Here is an 18,489-nt window from a genome sequence, read left to right as displayed (position 1 = left end):
ACAGTAAGTTAATTTGCCTTATCGCAAACTCTCATTGACTGAGCTAGGCACGAAGCCAAGTTCAAAGTGCTGATACACTACGCACACAAAATTCATATTTTCTAGATTGTTCGCCCAACTTCTTAATTATTGGAAAGGGCCATTTTGCTCACTCTTTTCATAAAACAGTATTTTAAACTTGTTAAAGTTTGTGAGGTTTTAATTGTTTGGCAAATGTCATATAAAATTGTAATTTGGTTCATTGACGCTTTCTACTTTTTTATAACAAACAAAGACACAAGGCACTGCAATTACGTTAAATTTGTTTAATTAAGGAACCACTTAGATGTTTCTTTAATTGAAATAAATTATTATTAAGGAGCACACGTTTTGATAGCTTTCTATGAGCAAAGATGTCTATCTTAATGTCTGCATTTAGCTTTGAGAGCGATTTAGTTTAAACCGGCATTAAACAAACCATTGATTCTGCAAACTAAAAAAAATCTTGTTAAGAAGTTTGATAATGAAACTTTGAGCTTAATATTAATGTGAAGAACACAATTGCATATCAAAAATTATAAAGGAGGCCACATGATCTTTTGAATATCAATTAAACAAGAACTGCAAAGTCTCAAAATACAACTTGTCTCCCTATGAAATTGCTAGTCATGGACACATTACAGGACTTTGCAGAACATTTTACAACATTTTAAAAATGCTTTCAAAAGAGAAATGTAATTTTAACTTTTTGGATATACAAGTGTTATCAATATGTAGACAGTTGTTAGACAAATGTTTCAGAACGAGTGTCTTAAATAATGGACAAAATGAAATAACTCAAGGATTATTTTTTTAAATAGCTTTTGATCAAATACATGTAATGTCAATAGATTCTCATAACTTGTACTGATTCCTAATGATGATTCTTTCACCTTTTTCCTGTAAAGAAAAAAAAACAGGAAGAAGTGGTTTCACTTTGTGGAGACAACCCTAATGAATATGGGCTGTAATCGTAAGGGCTTTCATCGGGCTTACCACAAAACCCAACAGCCGAAGTTATACATTTATATCGAGAAACTGATTCAGATTAGAATGTGTTGGACTACTCGGTGCACCATATCACATCTTGTCCCAGGACCTTGCCCAGTCGATGGTTATCAAGCGAAAAGCAATATCACGTAAATGTAGGGTAAGCTTTATCCCAAGTTGATGCAACAAGCCGGAGCATGCAGGATTTGGGAACCATGGTTATATAAAAAGCTAACCTTGACAAGAAATAACATATCAAGCAGCCTGTGGTTTGGAAAGGAGTATGTGTTTGACTTACCCATTTTGAACCACTTGGGTATCTTCTCTGAGTTGGCGGCCGCCTCGCCAGTGGCCTGTCTTTTACTGGACCCGTCTTTCTTCCCTTGGGCAGAGGCTTTGGATGTTGAGGCTCCACCTATTGAAAAAAAAACACCAAAACATCATGGATGAGACAATGAGATTACATTAAGATGAAGCAGTGATAAACAAGGATTTTTAGTATTGTTAGGAAGCCTGAAGAAACTGGAGACAAAGATAATGAAGAGGTGTTCGGTTACAAGCTTGGAGGAAAACTCATCGTTTCTAGCAGGGACTGAAAATAGCAATTAAATAGTTTTAGTACTCACTTGATAAGCCGAGCTGTCCGATCCGACTGCTGCTTGAGCCACTTGTTCCCCGAGCCCCGTCCTTTGAGGTGCTCCTAACAACTGATGCAGCTTCCTCTTTTGCTTTGGTGAAAGATGTCACCTCACTCAAGAGATCCGTCCGTAGGTAGTGATCGTAAGCTGCCTCGGAGCCAAAATGGACCACAGCGGCCGGAAAGAGGTTAGCCTTGAAAAGAGACAAGGAGTCATCTTTGAGAATGCAACGCGGTGGGGTGGTGTACAGGTAAAAGTTAATTCCAGGGTCTTGTAGATGACCTCGAATAAAGTCTCTGAGAGCTTTGATGGTCTCTAGAGGCCTGAAGAATCCTTGGAGGACATAGCGGTCCGAGAAGTGGACGCGGACGGCCGCCTGGGAGTATTGCTGAGCCTTCTTGAGAGCCTTTGCTTCCCGCATTGCCTTGGTCTGCAGATGCTGATCCTCGCTGCCACTCCTAGATAAATAAAAACGCAAAAGAGATGCATCTTTATCGTTGGTTTTAACCCACTATCGACATAACATTTTAGGCTCAGAGAAATCATAAGAAGATTTTTAAGAAAAAGAAGTCATAAGATTGCTTGAATGGGCTGACCCAACGTGTTCAGAGGTTGAGTGGTAAGTAGGAGGTCGCGGGTTCGAGTCGCACACGAGGAGGCTTGTGATTATTTCTAAAACAAAAAGGTTGCAAACAGAAAGGTAAGTAAAATATTAAAAGCTACTCATTTTACTCACATATGTAACTGCTGATCTGCCATCATTCTTCTGACATCGTCCACAGTGACTTCAAAGAACTTGTCAGGCAAGTCCTGACTGGTATCCGATGGATCACCGGTAACCTGATCCAGGCTGAAGACGAGAGGATGCCTCTCACAAGGCTCTGGGGGCTTGCTGGACTGCTGCTGGGGGCTTAACGAGGGCTGTGATTGGCTACTTGGTTGCTGTGGAAACTAAAGATAAAAAATGTTAGGTGTAGGAATGTATTAAATCCATTGAAGTATTGATAATTGCAATACAAGAATGCCGATATGGCGTACAAATATGAAAATCTGTAAGACTCTACTTGGCAATAAATGTACATAGCAGGCAAAGGAACTCTTTAGATGACACAAAATCATCTTTTTTTATTGCATGTATGAACTTTTAGCTTTTTTGTAAATATTGCAATTGGCAGCATTTATGCTGTTTGTGATCAATATATTTTGTTTCTAATAAACAAGAATAATAATAAAACAGTAATAATTTAAAGTCTATCCCAAAACGAAAGTTGAGAACACTTTAGATATATTGTAAAAATCACCAGATAATGAAAGAATACAATGACAAACTGGATTCTGGATTGCATTCCTACCTTGAAATCTGCAAATTGTGGCCGGTACTGTGGCTGTGGCTGTGGCTGAGCAGACCAAGACTGCTTCAGCTGGGCTAGCTGCTGCTCAGTGCGATGCTTTAGAATGGCTTCGGCTAGGGCTGCCCCCATCATATTGGCTCGCTGCATTCAGAAAAACACAACATGCATGTACTATTCTTGTTCAAATCAAGTGTAAACCAACATCTTGTTTCCAGTCACCATTTCTACAAATTAGTCCCCTGTCAAAAATATTTTTAAAAAATACTCACATAAAGGTTTAGGTTGTGAATTTTTCTCTCATTGTTTGTGGGCAGAGTAATCACTGTTATAGTGTTATTTTACCTGCTCCATTTCTGGGGTGAGTTCTAAGCTGGGACTCTGCTGTTGAATTACACCCTTCTGTTTTGGTTGCGTTTGTTGTGGACGTTTCTCTCTTTCCCCTTCATGACTTCTACTGCCAACAGGAGTAGGTTGGCTTGCATTTGTGGTTTCTTCAACGTCCATTGGCTCTGGACGATCCGAACTCAATGACTCTGGTTGGAAATCTTGCGGTTCACTGTTGTTTTTGTTCTGGGCACCTTTAGTTTTTGACACTTCTAAAGTTAATCTCGTGTCTCTGCTTTCTTGCGAACTTGTTTGACTCGTTCCGGTATCTGTGTCATCACCACCCCTAGATACTGAAGTTGGCAGCCCTTGTGGAGCACAAGTCGATGCTTGACTGGACTGCTGGATTTTAATTGCAGGGGTAGTCTTTGCCGATTGGGTGGAGGGTGGAGCTGGGAGATCGACTGCTCTGTGATTTAGCCTGGGAAGAGTGGTTATGCACATTTAATGAAAGATGCCACAAAAGACCATTAATGGAATACAATTTGTCACGTAACTTTAAATAAAAAAAAAATGTTATGAATCATATCACAAACACTATCCCCCATTTCGATTTGAAGTAATTCTGACCTTCCACGTCCCCGAAAAGACAAAGCATTTGGCTTTATGATTTTACCTGATGATTGCTTTTCCACCTGTCAATCCTAAGGATTTCAATGTAGTTGCTCTGAGCCAGGCTTCTCCTACGATCTGTTATATGAAAAACAAAATTGAAAACTCAGTGTAAAAGAAAGACTCCCTTAATATTCTGATGATAATCATAAAAGATTATCCGAGGATCCTCCAAGAAAACTTTGCAAGTACAACTGACACTGGTGAAGAAGGATATCACTCTTGAAGGACATTACCACTCATTAGCAACCTTTTTTGTTTTCAAATAAATTTGATGAAAATTTAAGTTTATACCTCTTGCCTCAAGTAGATACACACAGGATGGATGGCTTTCCCTGTGTCATCTGCTTGGGAAGATGCAGCCAACTTGCCAGTCATACTACACAATCACAAAAGGAAAGAAAAGTTCACGGGACACAAGTCAAAATGGATGCAGTTTACAAAACTTCCAGCTCAGTCAGTCATTTAGCAACAATCTCTTAGTAAACATACATGATTTTTTTACTATGTCAAATTCATTCTTAAGTGTCAGACAAAGCAGATCAATCATCTCACTATGTGATAAGATGCAATCTTACTTAAAGCATTCTACGTGTATAGAATCATCTTTTTTCTCCAAAACTTGCCCAATCTCAGAATTTCAGTTCAGGTCAGCAAGTCTTTAGAACTACAAGCACTGCCTGGAGTCAACTCATTGGGAAATATAATTGGCTATTATAAAGAGACAAATCCTCAAATCAGGGTTACTTCCAAATCAAAATCAGAACTGATTCAGGTTGCAGAGTCGGCCAGCTCATCTCACCTTTCGTTTTTGGTCTCCCAGTGTATTAGGATATCCCACAGGCTGGTGGGCGGAGCAAACTCCCCCTGCAGTCTCTCCCCGGACTCTACCTGCAAAGCGATGAACACAGCCGACTCTGTCCGTGGCCGGTCTGCCTTGACTAGCTCCAGTTTGCAGTTGTTGGGCAGGTTAGCATAGCGGATCGACAGCTGCGGGTCCAGGATACTACGAATGTGCCTACCAAATCAATACAAATTGCACTTTAATACACTCTCATGAGTTTAGCAAATCCACAAGGTTAAAAACAATTAATTGATGTCCTTGAGCAGGCTGAGACCTTGAGTGCAGAAAACATGCAAAACAAAATCAGGCCAACTTTACTCAATCTTTAGGCGACAAATTTATCCAAAATTTTCATGAGGCAAAGACAAGGTCCTCTGTATTTCACCAGCTAAATTTGAAGTCTCCATTCAATTTTTATAGGAGACTTTTCTTCAACATTTTGCACATGAGAATGAAGCCAAATAATTTCAATTTAAAGCCTAAAGATTAGACTGGTACATGTCCAACTATTTGAAAAGATTGACCATTCAGTGGTGTAGAAATAGAGACCACGTACCAGATGTTTCTTTTGACACAGTTGACTGATGCAGTACTAAAAGGGGTGATGGACTGGTTGTTTCACATGCGAGTCTATTTTCTTGTGTTGCATGTTTTCAATACCTACATTTTGGAACTCTCATACACAGTAATCAATAACCTGCAGAACTGAAAAGGCCTTTTTTGTATGAGGCGATATGATTCCGTAATTTTGTGATTTTCTCAATTAGCATTTAAGTACTTACTTCAGATTATACTCATCAGGATTCAATCCAATCTTGCCGCACACATTTTCAATGACCTTGAAGAAAAATACCACATGCATGAACAATTAACAATTTCAGATTTAATACTGAAAATTGACACTTGTCAGCTTGTGTCAAATATTCAGAGATTGTATTTGTACAGCATTTGTTTTTTCTGTTTTCACTCTTTAATTAAGATTTTGTAGGATTTTGAATGTGAAAATTAAAAATACAATGCAGCCTTTATTGAAACTATACTAAAGAAAGCCTATCAAAATTATCCTGTATCCCCGGTACTGCTTTTCATATGTTAAAATTTTTTTTTTAAAAATCAGTACCCCCAAAAATGATTCAATTTTTTGAAGTCAACCATCAAGCATTACAAGTGTCTCCACGGTAAGCCACGCCCCCCCCCCCCCCCCCATGCACAATGCACCAGTAATATGCAAGATGACTACGCATGAAAGAAACTACACTCTACCAAACATCCTGGGGAAAATCGAAATAAACAAAACCAATGACATATTCGACAAACAATTTCTTTTTACTTTTATTAAAGTAATGTACCTGCAAAATGCGTGTATTCGCAGTTACTTTCACATTTTGTCGACGGCCATTTGGAAGTAAAACGTTCACGGTGGCTGCCATCTTGGATTTTTTTCAGGCTCGCTCCCACATTACATCATATTGTTTTTTACTTAAGATGACGCTTTTATTATCATATTTCAATTATTTCCTGTAATTGTTAATAGAAAAAAAATTAAAATTTAAATACTGCTAAACGTTAATACTTTGTGCAATTGTATCCAGATTCTTCTAAATACAATTATCGTAGTTTATTGTAAATGTTGAACGAGGATTCCCGGGAAACTTGTCGTCGACTGCTAGTGCTACCCTGCTAAGGTGCATGAGTATGAGTGGGAAGCTTCATGAATCCTTCTTGTAACTCATGTAAGTTGTAGGAAAAATCATTTGACTAAATCCAGAAGAGAGCTACCTGTCTTGTGGATATAACATGTATATAAAAGGAATGTCAAACACAATATGTCTGACGACGAAATTCGAATTTCGACAAGATTAAAAAAACTGACAGTGACAATGACATCGTGTTTACTAGCCCCATAAATGTGGCCTATTTACTGGACTGCCTCCGTAAACATAGGCCACACATCCACATGTACAAAAATCGTGTCGACGGAGCCAAATTTTGATTTTCACATTTAGGCTTAGTTTGTAGGTTTTTTTTGCTTTAGAAGCATACTCACCCTCTTTATAGGCTAATCAGAAAGTGCTGCCTTTTTCAGATGTATATTTTTCGTGAAATTTCCAGATTCATTTTTACACGTTTGCGTATCAAAATTTCAACATGAAATTTCACAAAAATTAGACATCTGAAAAAGGCAGCACTTTCTGATTAGCGTGTAAAGAGGGTGAGTATGCTTCTAAAGCAAAAAAACCCTACAAACTAAGCCTAAATGTGAAAATCAAAATTTGGCTCCGTCGACACGATTTTTGTACATGTGGATGTGTGGCCTATGTTTACGGAGGCAGTCCAGTAAATAGGCCACATTTATGGGGCTACGTGTTTACCTACTTTTGTTTCTATCATTTATCAAGTATCATCAGTATCAATTAGCAGTGCAGTGTGGCTTTGCCAACTCGTTTGTTTGGTAAAACTTGTTAATCACCAAGATCACTTCAGTTCTAAAACTTTTTTCTGCTCCAAAGGACTACCAATTTTCGTTTCTACCAGTTTTTGTTTTGGTGCAAGTAAATTCTTCAGTATTAATTTTGGTGGTGTTGCAACACCACCAAAATTAATACTGAAGAATTTACTTGCAGTGATATTGACGCAGGATCAAGATGATGGCTGGCAGTGTGAAAGCCATTGACAAGCAGTCAGTGCATCGGATCTGCTCGGGTCAAGTAGTTCTCAATCTAGCAACCGCTGTCAAGGAACTGGTGGAGAATGCACTGGATGCTGGGGCCACAAACATAGGTGACGATTTTTGACTTTCCTGAAATATGTTCAGATTTATGATTGCTATATGTAGGCCTATACAATAAAATGCTTATACAGTAATAATTGGGTATGAATTTTCAGTTTTCCTTTTTTTTCAATTTCTTTTGTCTTGTAGATATTCGTCTGAAGGAGTATGGCTCTGAAATCTTGGAGGTCACAGACAATGGATCAGGAGTAGAGGAGAACAATTTCCAGGGACTGAGTAAGAAACAGCCCCTTTGTGTATCTAAACCTTCAGCATTAAACGCATCAACCATTAGTATAAGCAGAGAACATTGGAGCTTTTAATAGTCGTTCTCTTCTGTCATTTTCCTTAGGTAATAATGGGAAATTGCACATTTGATAAGTTGTAAATCTACAGATATACTCAGTGCCATTCCCATTGCACCGGTGTTTAGAAATGTTTTCTACGTTTGAGGAAGGTAATCATGGTTATTGCATTAACTGATTTTTTGTCTTCGTTGTTTTTAGCTTTGAAGCACCACACCTCTAAACTCAAGGACTTCTCAGATCTCAGCAGCGTGGACACATTTGGATTCCGCGGTGAAGCCCTCAGCTCATTGTGTGCTCTGAGGTAGAATCCATTTACTTTAATACTTTCCAAAACGGGAAGTTAAATGTGTTGAAAGGGCAGTAGATTATGTTCCATTATGTTGGGGTGTTATGAACTTTAATGTAGACCTCACAGAGTGAAATAACTGAATACTATTTGTTTGATTCCCTTGTAGTGACATGACGATAGTTACTTGTCATGAATCAGTGAGTGTTGGAAGCAGGTTGGAGTATGACCATAACGGCAAGCTGGTGAAACAGACACCCTGTCCAAGACAGGTAGGTAGTTCAATTTTTATCAAAAGTCAGCTATTCTGTATAGTGGATCGCTTGTATTGTCAGGAAACAATGAAATACACTTGTCGTCTTTTTTTTTTTTTTTTTTTTTGCATCTTTTCCAGCATGGGACTACAGTCACACTGCAGAATTTGTTTTCTACCCTGCCTGTGAGGCACAAGGAATTCCTAAGGAATTTGAAAAAGGTTAGTCCATCCTTTACTGCCATCCTTTACTGACTTCATACCAGGAATATACCTCTTTTGCGTACCCTGCATGTCCGTTAGGAGTACACTGTGTTTTCAAGAAGTAACTGCATCTGGGTCAAGGATGGCCAGGTAAACAAATGACCATCAAGAATAGCAAATTGATAAAAGACTGTGACATTAATGGTCCTGGTTTGCAGTACTTCTCCTCATGTGAAGCCAGGGACATAGAATTACACCAACTCAACTGTTACCAAGGAAATTTATGACAACTTACCTACTGTAGTGATATTTCCATGTAACATAGTTTAATTACTTTTAATTTGTCACACCCGTTTTCTTGTGAAGGAATTTACCAAGATGGCGCAGTTGCTACAGGCCTACGGGATCATAAGCTCAGGTGTCAAACTGACTTGCACCAACCAAGTTGGCCAGGGGTGAGTCCTTGAAGTAAAAAACTAGATGGAAGGTTGTCCTTAAACCTCTACTCCCTGGGCATTTTGGCTAGAAAACGTCCTTAATCTTTGCATTAAATAATGGCCCATTCTTTTTCCTTTGAATTTCAAGGCGCATCAAGCCCCTTCCAAAAGTAAGAGCTGGGCTCTACCTTACTCAATTTTGAAGGAACTGCTTCAGTTTATAAAATATAGCTCAGTGTATTTTATATAAATCTGTCTCTTTTTACAGGAAACGCTCTCCGGTTCTGTCGACTAGTGGAAACACTTTGCTAAAAGAGAATATAGCCAATGTCTTTGGACAAAAGCAGGTAAATAGTAAACATTTCCAATGATTTTACTACAGTAGGACTGTTGCAGTAATTTTATTGAGAGGTTGATATTTTATAAATATGATTTCATGATTGTGACAAGCTCTTTAAAAATCCTGTTGATGTTTTTAATTTCTTTTATTCACAGCTCCAGAGTTTGCTTGAATTTTCCCAAGCCTCTCCAAGTTCTGAACAGTGTGAGGAGTACGGAATAACAGAGCAGCAACTGCAAGACCAGCTCTTCAAGTGAGGAAATTAATTTTTATTCTAAATCCTTGTAAATCCTTATGCAAATATTTGAAAAATAAAAGTAGCATTGAAATGTTCAATAATTCAATGAATTTTCGAATATTTCTAAATTCAACATAGCCTTAATTATCACACTCAGTGCTCCAGTTAATATGGAGAGACATGTTGAACTAAGAGGTTTCCCCTTAAAATGTTATTTTTAAGGATTAAGCATGATACTGTTGTTTTTATCTGTCTTTAATATCAATATTTATTCATTTGTTCATTTGTTTGTTTGTTTATTTGTTTGTTCAGATTGACGGGATATGTGTCCAAGAGTGACCATGGACAAGGCAGGAGCAGTGCGGACAGACAGTACTACTACATCAACCAGAGGCCCTGTGACTTCCCAAAGGTAAACAACCATTGCTCAAATAGCTAAATTGTCTGACCAACCAACAGAAAACTCACCACAGATAGGTGAAAATTCAGAAAGGTAAAGAACATTTGATTGAGCAGCCAGATGAACTGACCAACAAACAGAAAAGTAATACTACATCGACAAGAGGCCTGGTGAATATTTTAACAGCCCTTTTGACTGACCAATCAACACACTGGATAGACTTCCTGGATTAAATTAAAGACTCTTTGCATTTATATCTGTCCACTATAGGTCTCCAAGCTTGTAAATGAGGTCTACCACATGTACAACCGACATCAGTATCCGTTTGTGGTTCTGGATATCTCACTTGCCAAAGGTAGTGTATCTTCTTTCAATATATTTGTCACTTTCAGTGCAGTGTGTTTCATTTGTATTTGTTAATTTCATTTTTATTTTCTAATTAATTTCCAATAAATAACTGTGCAAATGATATCTGTTGTATTTTTGTTTCAGAGTCTGTGGATGTGAATGTTACCCCGGATAAAAGGAAAATCTTTGTGCTGGAAGAAAAGAGTTTGTTAGCTATGTTAAAGGTAAAAGAGCCAGTAACTTTTGACAGTTCAATTGTCTTTCGTGAAAGAGATGTCTTTTGTGAAAGATTAACAAATTTTAGAGATATGTTTCCGAAGGTTTGTTGAATTTTTTTTTTTAAATATTGAGAATTTTTTTATATTGAGTAGCCTGTTTTACAATCTAGGCTGGTGCCATTTATGTCATTGCCAACTCTGTTGCAATAACCACTGTGCCCTTAGGGAGCATGACCACAATGGCTGCATGAACCTGTTATTTATTATTCGATTGTTTAGGCTTCATTGCAGCTGATGTTTGAGCCGCGGTCGTCCCTCTATGATGTGAACTCTCAGATGAAATCATCGTCAGGAACCAACAGTGGAAAGACTGAGACTGGAGGAATATCGGGCCCGCTCGCTAGACCATCTCTAAGCAGTGCGTCCACAGGTGAAGGGCGTAAACCAGACTACGGTGGCCTCAAGGTGACACTAGCTGGATTAAAGAGGTAGATCATGTCGACACCAAGAAATGTTTGATTGTGCGACTTTATTTGCGGAACATTAGTAGTAAAAGTGCAACCTTGTCATCCTATTTTGCGAATTGAAAACATTTTCTTCCCGTCATTTTCAGGTCCTTTTCACATGCAGGATCCAGCAGTAATGAAGAACAGACTAGAGCATCTAAACGTGAGTTCCAAAGGAAGAACACTAATCTCAGAAAATGTAACAACACTCCATATATGGCGTGAAATATACTGGGCCCTTTGTTTTCCCCTTTCTAACAAGTTTTTGAGGTATTCCATCTTGCAGAATATTCACGAGGATCAGAAGAATATATGAAATGCTTTGATTCTCTTGTAAAGGTCCATTCAATTCAAATGTCTTTTGTATTGTTCTCGAGTTATAGTCAAGTCATCACAAGACAAGTCAGTAACAAGTCATCCAATCTGAAGTCAAATCACAAGCTATATTCTTTGTTCATTTTCTTCACCAGTTACTTGTTACTTAATGATTTCCCATTTTGACTTGTGGCAGACTTGTAGTGGATTTCGCATCAAGACTATAATCTTACATCTTTCATCTCGCCTAATTTTTTTTTCAGAGCCGAGGTTAGATGCTTTCCTGTTGAAAAGATCCAAGACAGAGCCAGCCAAATCTCCCAACCATCTTTCCTCTATGCCACACAACCATGTAACAAATGACTCCCAATGGAGTATTAAGACCGGCAAAGATAACTCATTTCAGATGGAAAAGGATTCAATAGAAAATAATGAAGATGTGTGTTCTGGAGAGGCGATGCCAACTCGTCGAGAAGGGAATGAATATCCCAGCACAGATGTCGACCCAAATATAACAATAGATGAGGAACAACATCCAGACCATGGAACTCACATTGAGACAAACTCTGAAGAATGCTCCAAACTTCCGGATCCGGAAGAACTGAGTTCAAAGTTATCGTATGATCAATTGGAAAGAAGTCCCAATAGTGACCTTAAACAAGATGGCTGCCCTACACTAGACAGAACTAGAAATCTACAAGGTGTTTTAGAGGAATCCTCTTCTGCAGACAAAGCGAATGACTCCGCGACAGACAAAGCGAATGACTCGAGCAGAAACCAAGACACGATGCTGAGCAGTCGCAGCGAAGTCAATCATTCTCCAAATGAAACAGAAGGCCCGACATCCAATGAAGAAAATGTGGCAGTTTCCGCCAAAACAGAGGACAGTGAAATGACTGCATTGAAAGCGAAAGATAACAAAACTCAACAGACGGTACTTGTCATGGTAAGATCTTAGTAGGTGTTATAATAAAGAACACTCATCCATGACAGACATAATCATGAGGGGATTTTTTCAGGGATGGGGGGATTCAGGGGGCACAGCACTTGCATCAGAATTTCCAAAGAACAGTGAATGGTTCAGCTGTCTGCTGGGAATGTCGAAGGCATGAAGCTCTTTCTTTACAAATTCTTTAAAATGGAAAACTTTCAAAAAATTGGAGACTAAAAGAAAGAAGCAATTTTTACAACAAAAAAATCAAGAGCATTTGTTTTGAAAACCCATAGATAAATAACTAATTTGTGGCAAGAAAAAAAATGTTAAGGTAAAAAAGATCTCTCTTGCTTAGAGTGTGATATAGGTTGTTTGGTTTTTTTACCTGTTTCAAGGATGACTCCAGTTTTCAGGGTACTGCATCAAGGAGAGAAGTCAGGGTACCATTCTCAATGGACGTACTTTCCAACAGGATGAGAGACAAACAAGGTAAAGTATGTGACACTTTTAACCGTAGTTCAGCACTAGTTCAGACTGAACTTTAATTTTAGTGCAAGAAAGTTGAGATCCTGAAATCATTTTGGCACTTCAGTCGTTTCCTTAAATAAAAAACGTGGGGATTGAAAACTTGTTTATCTTTTTCTTCTCATAACAATATTTCTAGATTCTCGGTGCAACTCAAGAACTTTGACTCGTACCTTCAAGGCAACCATCGTTCCTTCAGACAACAGCACGGCAGAAGAGGAACTCAAGAAACATGTCAGGTAAATTGTGGATGTCTCTATCTTATTTAAAGCATCCATTTCAGACTTTTGATAGTTTCCCCTCTGCCCACCTTTAAACACATAAGACCACAATTCTTGGAATTTTTCTTAAATACCGACATCATTACCTAAAATGGCTAATTTGCTTTTTTCTCTTCTCACAGTAAAGACATGTTTTCATGCATGGAGATACTGGGCCAATTCAACCTTGGATTCATCATAGCAAAGCACAATAGGGACTTGTTCATCATTGACCAGGTGAGCTAAGTCAGTATTACTGTGATTTCCCTCCCCCCACCCCCCCCCCCCACCCACACACCTCCCCTCCAACCCACACGACCTTCTGAGCACCCCACCCCGACCCACCCCACCAACTTGGTAGTGGTGGCGTAGTTGTTAAGATGTCTGCTGAGTAAGCAGGAGGTCTTGAGTTCAAGTTCCACCTGAGCAAGCTCGTGAGTTTTTTATTAGCTCTTGGACACAGCACAGAGTATACAGTGCTTGTAAAGTTAAGTCCGTAAAGGTTGAAAATTGGTATTAAAATTTGCATCTCTCTCAAGCAGATTTTATCAAATCCAAAAAACTGGAACAAGATACAGTTGCCTAGCAGTTGTTTCCGGATTGTTTTAGCACCATCGTTTTGAGCGGACAGACAAATTCACTTTTTAAGCACACATTGTAGGTGTTATATTTATTTTGTCATTTTGTGTTTGTACTCAGCATGCCACAGACGAGAAGTATAACTTTGAGATGTTGCAGAGGCACACAGTACTACAGGGCCAGAGACTCATCCAGTAAGTACATCAACTTCGCATTTGTATTGCAAACATTGTTTTAATTGTTACTTATGAGCCCAAAAATGTTCACAAGGAGTTTGGCTTTCAATGATCAGTTGCCAAACAGGGATTTGTCCTTAATTACTAGGATTTTTTGCATTTTTCACCAGTGAAGGGTACTTGTCTAAATTATTTTAAAACTAGATTCCTTCATAAAACGAGTAATTCAGGTGTTTCCATTCTGTGCATTCTAGGCTTGTCATTCTTTGTTGTTTGCTTTGTGCAGGCCCATGCCTTTAGAGCTGACCGCCGTCAGTGAGTCCATTCTGATAGACAATCTGGAAATATTCAAGAAGAACGGATTTGATTTCAGTATCGACATGGAAGGTAAATTTTACTCTGACTAGAAAAAAAATTCTCTTACTATAAAAAAAACTGATGTCACTTCTGAAATAAGAGTAAATTGGAAAGTGTTTGCAGTACACTGTGTGAATGTTATTTTTCTTAGAATGAGGTCAACTGTATGTAGGTTTTGCGAAGACTACGTTTTATCACTGTACCTCTCAAACTCAACACAACTTAAAAGGATAATTCACAAAGAAAAGACACAAAGAAGCCCTTTTGCTAGCAATGATGTGTTGATTCACACGGTGTTGTTCCCATTGTTCTTACACATTCCATTGTGTTTCATTTGCTGTTTAGCCATGCCCACCCAGAGGGTCAAATTGACGTCTCTGCCTATGAGCAAGAATTGGACCTTTGGCAAGGAGGACATTGATGAAGTCATCTTCATGCTCAGTGATTCTCCAGTGAGTTATCGAACTTTCTCCTGTCTCTCAAACTTTCTCAAGTTACTTCAAAATCCATACCATCTGGTTACTTCATCTTTGGTTTCACTCTTCACTGACACAACATTATGTTTGAAGTCATTGATTACGCTATCCATTGCTATAGCAGATTCTTACCAGGAAGCTTTGTGGTCAAGTGTTAAAAACACTGCGCTAGTAATCAGGTGGTCTTGGGCTCGAGTCTCACCCAAGCTATTTTTGACTTTTTTTCTCCCAAGCTCTCAGACAGCATCTAGTGCAGAAAAAGTATGTTACTTGGTGTGTGCACTGGATTAATGGGTCGAAACAGTACTTTTATATAACCTATTTAAGATGGTTTGTTTACTTTATCTCTTGCTTGTCTTTTTCTTTCTCCCCCCCCCCCCCTTCACAATGTGAACAGGGTGTGATGTGTCGGCCCAGCAGGGTACGTCAGATGTTTGCCTCGCGGTCTTGTCGGAAGTCCATCATGATCGGAACGGCACTCAACAAACGAGAGATGAGAAAGGTTGGTTACTGCAGTCATTTATTGCTCCTTATCGCTTTGCTTGCTTCAGTTGAAAGAGAGGCTTACAACCGATGTTTTCATTGTTTCTTTCCAGTTGGTGAATCACATGGCAGATATTGATCAACCATGGGTGAGCTTTATGTTTGTTGTTAAATAAATTACATCCGTTTTGGTCTTTTTTTCATATTTCAATCAATGCATGTCATTTCTTTTTTTATGGATTTTGCTCTCCTCCGATGCAATGTTATAAGCACTGTTTACTCGGTGTTGTCCAAGAGCTTGTAAGAAAAATTAATAAACTGACTCGGGTGGACTTGAACCCACGACCTTCCTCTCCATAGCAGGATAAACTAATTGTCCATAGCTGCCACAAATGGCAAACATTTTTGACCCACTGTTATTTTCATGAAGATTGCAAAACAAATCTATTTTATTTTTCTGTGATAGAATTGTCCACATGGTCGCCCTACAATGAGACACCTGTTTAATCTTGACATGTTGCCAGACTGAACTATGGGAACGAGTTGGAATGAGAGAAACCCTTCCATATTATCACTCAGCTCTACATTGAAGGCATTGACTTGTATTTCCGCATCACTATTTTAGCACCTTAGCATGTTTTTTTCTCTGCTTACTGCTCTTGTCTCCTAGAATGTGTGGGGTCTTTGAAATCATAACACTGTCTACTTAGCAGTGCCATAAAATCGTAACTTTGTACCAGTGTACTAGTGGATCTGTTGATGACTTCTTATACTTTTGAATTCTGGGCAAAAAGTTAGGAATCTTAATAAATGGGTTTCATTATATTAATAACATAATCAGTATTTTGACACCAATAACACAAATTATGTATAACCTTGTCATTTTTTTAAATATAAATTTAATACTTTTGTACATCTGTGTTATTTTAATAAAAAAGAAATTTGACATAACCTAGAACTCTCACAGTATCTCATTATTGCATCAGATGTTCAATAATTTTTTTAAAGGAACTCTTGAAATAAATACATTTTAAAACTACAGGGCCAAATGGTCAGATACATGTACCCTGATAAGCTGCTTCATAGGCTGAAGACCTTGCATGGATATGATGAAAGAACCTTCACAGCTTAAAGGATTTCATTGGTTGATATATGCGGTGACATCATTATTCCTTGACATGATTGGCTGAGGTAATAAGGTCAACACCACGCTGGCTGTTCTCTGACTATATCCTGTGTCACCAGTCACATGATCCATCTTTCCATCCGTCCCTCCATCGCTCGTCCACTTTGCTGCAGTCAAACTCCGGTTTGCCTATTCTGCGACTGACGTCATTATGCAGCCTGCAGAACCACTGGGAGAGATTGTGTCGACTGCTGGTATCTGGCTGGTTGGTCTTCAACCTGTGTAAGAAAAGGGTAACGCAGAAAGGACATTGTTGAGATTTTTTGGGAGGAATCCAATTGTACGGACAAAAAATTATGCTGAAAATATCCAAGTACTAACAAAAAGACTTGAATTTACAAATAGTGGAACACGGATACTTTTACAAAGGCTCTGGATATTTTGCAATCGTCAAAACCTGATTTCAAGCCAGATTGTTGTCTTACTTCTCTCTGAGATCCTCAGCACACACATCACAGGGAAAGAACTTGGAGAAGAGATTGATAAACTGTCCCATCTCGCTCTGTTGTGTCTCTGTTGGTTGGTCCGGGTAGTATGCGGCCGTCGTGTGCAGAAATGACCAGGTGTTCCGGCCAAGCTCTTCCCGATCCAGGGGGCACTCAGGATCGCCGGGCGGCTCTTTATTACCACTCGTGGATTTCTGTGAATAAGTCAGAGGAATATGGGTAATCCTTATCTTGGGGACCCCGTTCCTATATATGGTTAAAAGACTCACCAAAACAATTAACATATCTGAACATTTGGTAATGACACCTTCTTCAATATCAGCAGGTTTAATTTTGTGGAAAGAGGGCAGGGCTTAGATTTGTGAGGGAAATTAAGGGGTAAAAGACGACGACAACCACAAAAATAAAAAAACAAGCTGGAGCTGGCTGGCAAACATGACAGCTAGACAGTAGATGCCATGAAAGTTGGATGCTGATTGGCTGATAGTGATAAAGAACGCAAAGAATGTAGTTGCAAGATATACTTTTTCATACTCTTGTGGGAGCGGATGCAGGGTCATAATCGCTCGTAGCTGTGCCTGTACAAACGTTCACATTTGTAATACAGTGAAGGTATTGCGTAAGCTCTTCACCATTGAACGGGGGGGCTAGCCCACCCGTGTCGGTTCAATCATCATTTTACGTACACAAACACAAAGAAATACCTACATCTGTATGCATTCCAGGTGGAAAGGCTAGTCCTTGCCCTTTTGCAAATGATCTGAAGTCTGTACATGCTCTGCATGGTTTTCCAGAAGCTGTTTTTCCCGACGTTTTATGACGCACATTTTCGTCTCTGGAGGCTGCCATATTGAACTGCGCCCTCTATGGTTGAAATTTTGCTAATTTCAATGATCGCACCCCTGACTCCACGATATACTTTAATGTGTGGTTATAGCCACCGACTAATTTACTGCCGACCCAGTGTTTTGCAACACAAAACACGGCCACGGATCGGAAATAACATTATTACTGTAAGTCACTGTAAGTTTTTAATTCCTGCCTGTATGGAATAACGTTTGGGATTTTTTTAACACGTTAGGTATGACACTCAGTTAGTGCTTTGTGCCCCATTTTGTAATTATTTAAGGATCGCGTGTTGACAGTTGAAGTTGTTGACTACTTTCCTTGTTCTTTGGTCCCACCCCTCTCCTCCACCCCCCCCCCCCCAAAAAAAACCCAAGTCTTTTGGTGCGACAATCTCTTCAGTATTAACAAACTTTTTACAAGTAAGCCTAATCGTGGAGGAATAATCTTGTCTCTTTTTTTGCTGTGTGCGAAATGGAAACAGTGCCCTCTTTTATTTAGCCCCACTAGTGTGGCCGTCGGTATGCTGCGCTGAACCTTTGGCCACACACCGTGGTACCGCGCGCTACTGAGGACGAAGTTTTTCATAAAATTCAGGGCAGTTTCTTACATTTTCAGTTTCTTACTTTCTTATGGTTGTATTCTATGATGTCTCCTATCACTTCTGGGATGCTTAGCATGTGCTTAGATCTAATGATGTTCCATTTTCCGAGATATTCTTCAATCTTTCTGGAGCCCATAATGCACTCGTGAAACGTCT

The 18,489-nt window shown here is 39.0% G+C and overlaps 4 protein-coding genes across 7 annotated transcripts in view; 2 read left to right on the top strand and 2 right to left on the bottom strand.

Moving 5' to 3' along the window:
• Positions 1–285: 285 nt before the first annotated feature.
• LOC119734788 (tether containing UBX domain for GLUT4-like) lies at positions 286–6,300 on the bottom strand. Its single transcript, XM_038208344.1, has 11 exons — positions 6,188–6,300; positions 5,621–5,676; positions 4,797–5,012; positions 4,289–4,373; positions 3,999–4,072; positions 3,341–3,803; positions 2,999–3,139; positions 2,383–2,597; positions 1,635–2,104; positions 1,307–1,423; positions 286–918 (listed from the first exon to the last, which is right to left on the bottom strand). Exons 1-11 carry the CDS (start codon positions 6,266–6,268, stop codon positions 908–910), a joined length of 1,929 nt encoding a protein of 642 aa, XP_038064272.1. The 5' UTR covers positions 6,269–6,300; the 3' UTR covers positions 286–907.
• Positions 6,301–6,457: 157 nt separating this feature from the next.
• LOC119734807 (mismatch repair endonuclease PMS2-like) lies at positions 6,458–16,206 on the top strand. Of its 2 annotated transcripts, none has more exons than XM_038208375.1 (24): positions 6,458–6,571; positions 7,463–7,619; positions 7,759–7,845; positions 8,115–8,217; positions 8,372–8,474; positions 8,597–8,677; positions 9,026–9,114; positions 9,365–9,443; positions 9,592–9,689; positions 9,987–10,086; positions 10,345–10,429; positions 10,567–10,646; positions 10,920–11,128; positions 11,254–11,309; positions 11,725–12,407; positions 12,791–12,884; positions 13,060–13,159; positions 13,324–13,417; positions 13,880–13,953; positions 14,222–14,322; positions 14,638–14,744; positions 15,166–15,270; positions 15,365–15,400; positions 15,718–16,206. In XM_038208375.1, exons 2-24 carry the CDS (start codon positions 7,484–7,486, stop codon positions 15,778–15,780), a joined length of 2,763 nt encoding a protein of 920 aa, XP_038064303.1. In that variant the 5' UTR covers positions 6,458–6,571; positions 7,463–7,483; the 3' UTR covers positions 15,781–16,206. The 2 variants fall into 2 exon arrangements, with proteins under 2 accessions (XP_038064303.1, XP_038064302.1); XM_038208374.1 differs by having other exon boundaries at positions 6,477–6,571; positions 7,477–7,619.
• Positions 16,116–17,767, bottom strand: LOC119734811 (FAD-linked sulfhydryl oxidase ALR-like). The gene is made up of 3 exons (XM_038208382.1): positions 17,592–17,767; positions 16,863–17,077; positions 16,116–16,655 (listed from the first exon to the last, which is right to left on the bottom strand). Exons 1-3 carry the CDS (start codon positions 17,730–17,732, stop codon positions 16,490–16,492), a joined length of 522 nt encoding a protein of 173 aa, XP_038064310.1. The 5' UTR covers positions 17,733–17,767; the 3' UTR covers positions 16,116–16,489.
• Positions 17,768–17,828: 61 nt separating this feature from the next.
• LOC119734810 (charged multivesicular body protein 6-A-like) overlaps positions 17,829–18,489 on the top strand; it is a 28,005-nt gene continuing 27,344 nt past the window's right edge. Inside the window, exon 1 of one of the 3 annotated variants that reach the window (XM_038208381.1) lies at positions 17,829–17,906. The gene's annotated coding sequence lies outside the window, so the exon portion shown is untranslated. Of the gene's footprint in view, positions 17,965–18,489 lie in introns of all 3 variants that reach the window. The other 2 variants (XM_038208379.1, XM_038208380.1) reach the window with 2 other exon arrangements.

The sequence above is a fragment of the Patiria miniata genome, unplaced genomic scaffold (genome assembly GCF_015706575.1).
Source record: "Patiria miniata isolate m_02_andy unplaced genomic scaffold, ASM1570657v1 HiC_scaffold_28, whole genome shotgun sequence".
In the NCBI taxonomy this organism is placed as follows: Eukaryota; Metazoa; Echinodermata; class Asteroidea; order Valvatida; family Asterinidae; genus Patiria; species Patiria miniata.
This window is presented reverse-complemented; position numbering and strand designations above follow the sequence as displayed.

Coding starts and splice junctions, on each gene's coding strand:
- LOC119734811 (XM_038208382.1), bottom strand. CDS start 17,732: ATGGCAGCCTCCAGAGACGAAAATGTGCGTCATAAAACGTCGGGAAAA. Junction 17,078..17,591: donor CACCTGGAATGCATACAGAT/GTAGGTATTTCT, acceptor ACTTATTCACAG/AAATCCACGAGTGGTAATAA. Junction 16,656..16,862: donor GCTGAGGATCTCAGAGAGAA/GTAAGACAACAA, acceptor TTTCTTACACAG/GTTGAAGACCAACCAGCCAG.
- LOC119734807 (XM_038208374.1), top strand. Junction 14,323..14,637: donor TTTCAGTATCGACATGGAAG/GTAAATTTTACT, acceptor TTTGCTGTTTAG/CCATGCCCACCCAGAGGGTC. Junction 14,745..15,165: donor TCATGCTCAGTGATTCTCCA/GTGAGTTATCGA, acceptor CAATGTGAACAG/GGTGTGATGTGTCGGCCCAG.
- LOC119734788 (XM_038208344.1), bottom strand. CDS start 6,268: ATGGCAGCCACCGTGAACGTTTTACTTCCAAATGGCCGTCGACAAAAT. Junction 5,677..6,187: donor CGAATACACGCATTTTGCAG/GTACATTACTTT, acceptor TTTTTCTTCAAG/GTCATTGAAAATGTGTGCGG. Junction 1,424..1,634: donor CGGACAGCTCGGCTTATCAA/GTGAGTACTAAA, acceptor TTTTTTCAATAG/GTGGAGCCTCAACATCCAAA.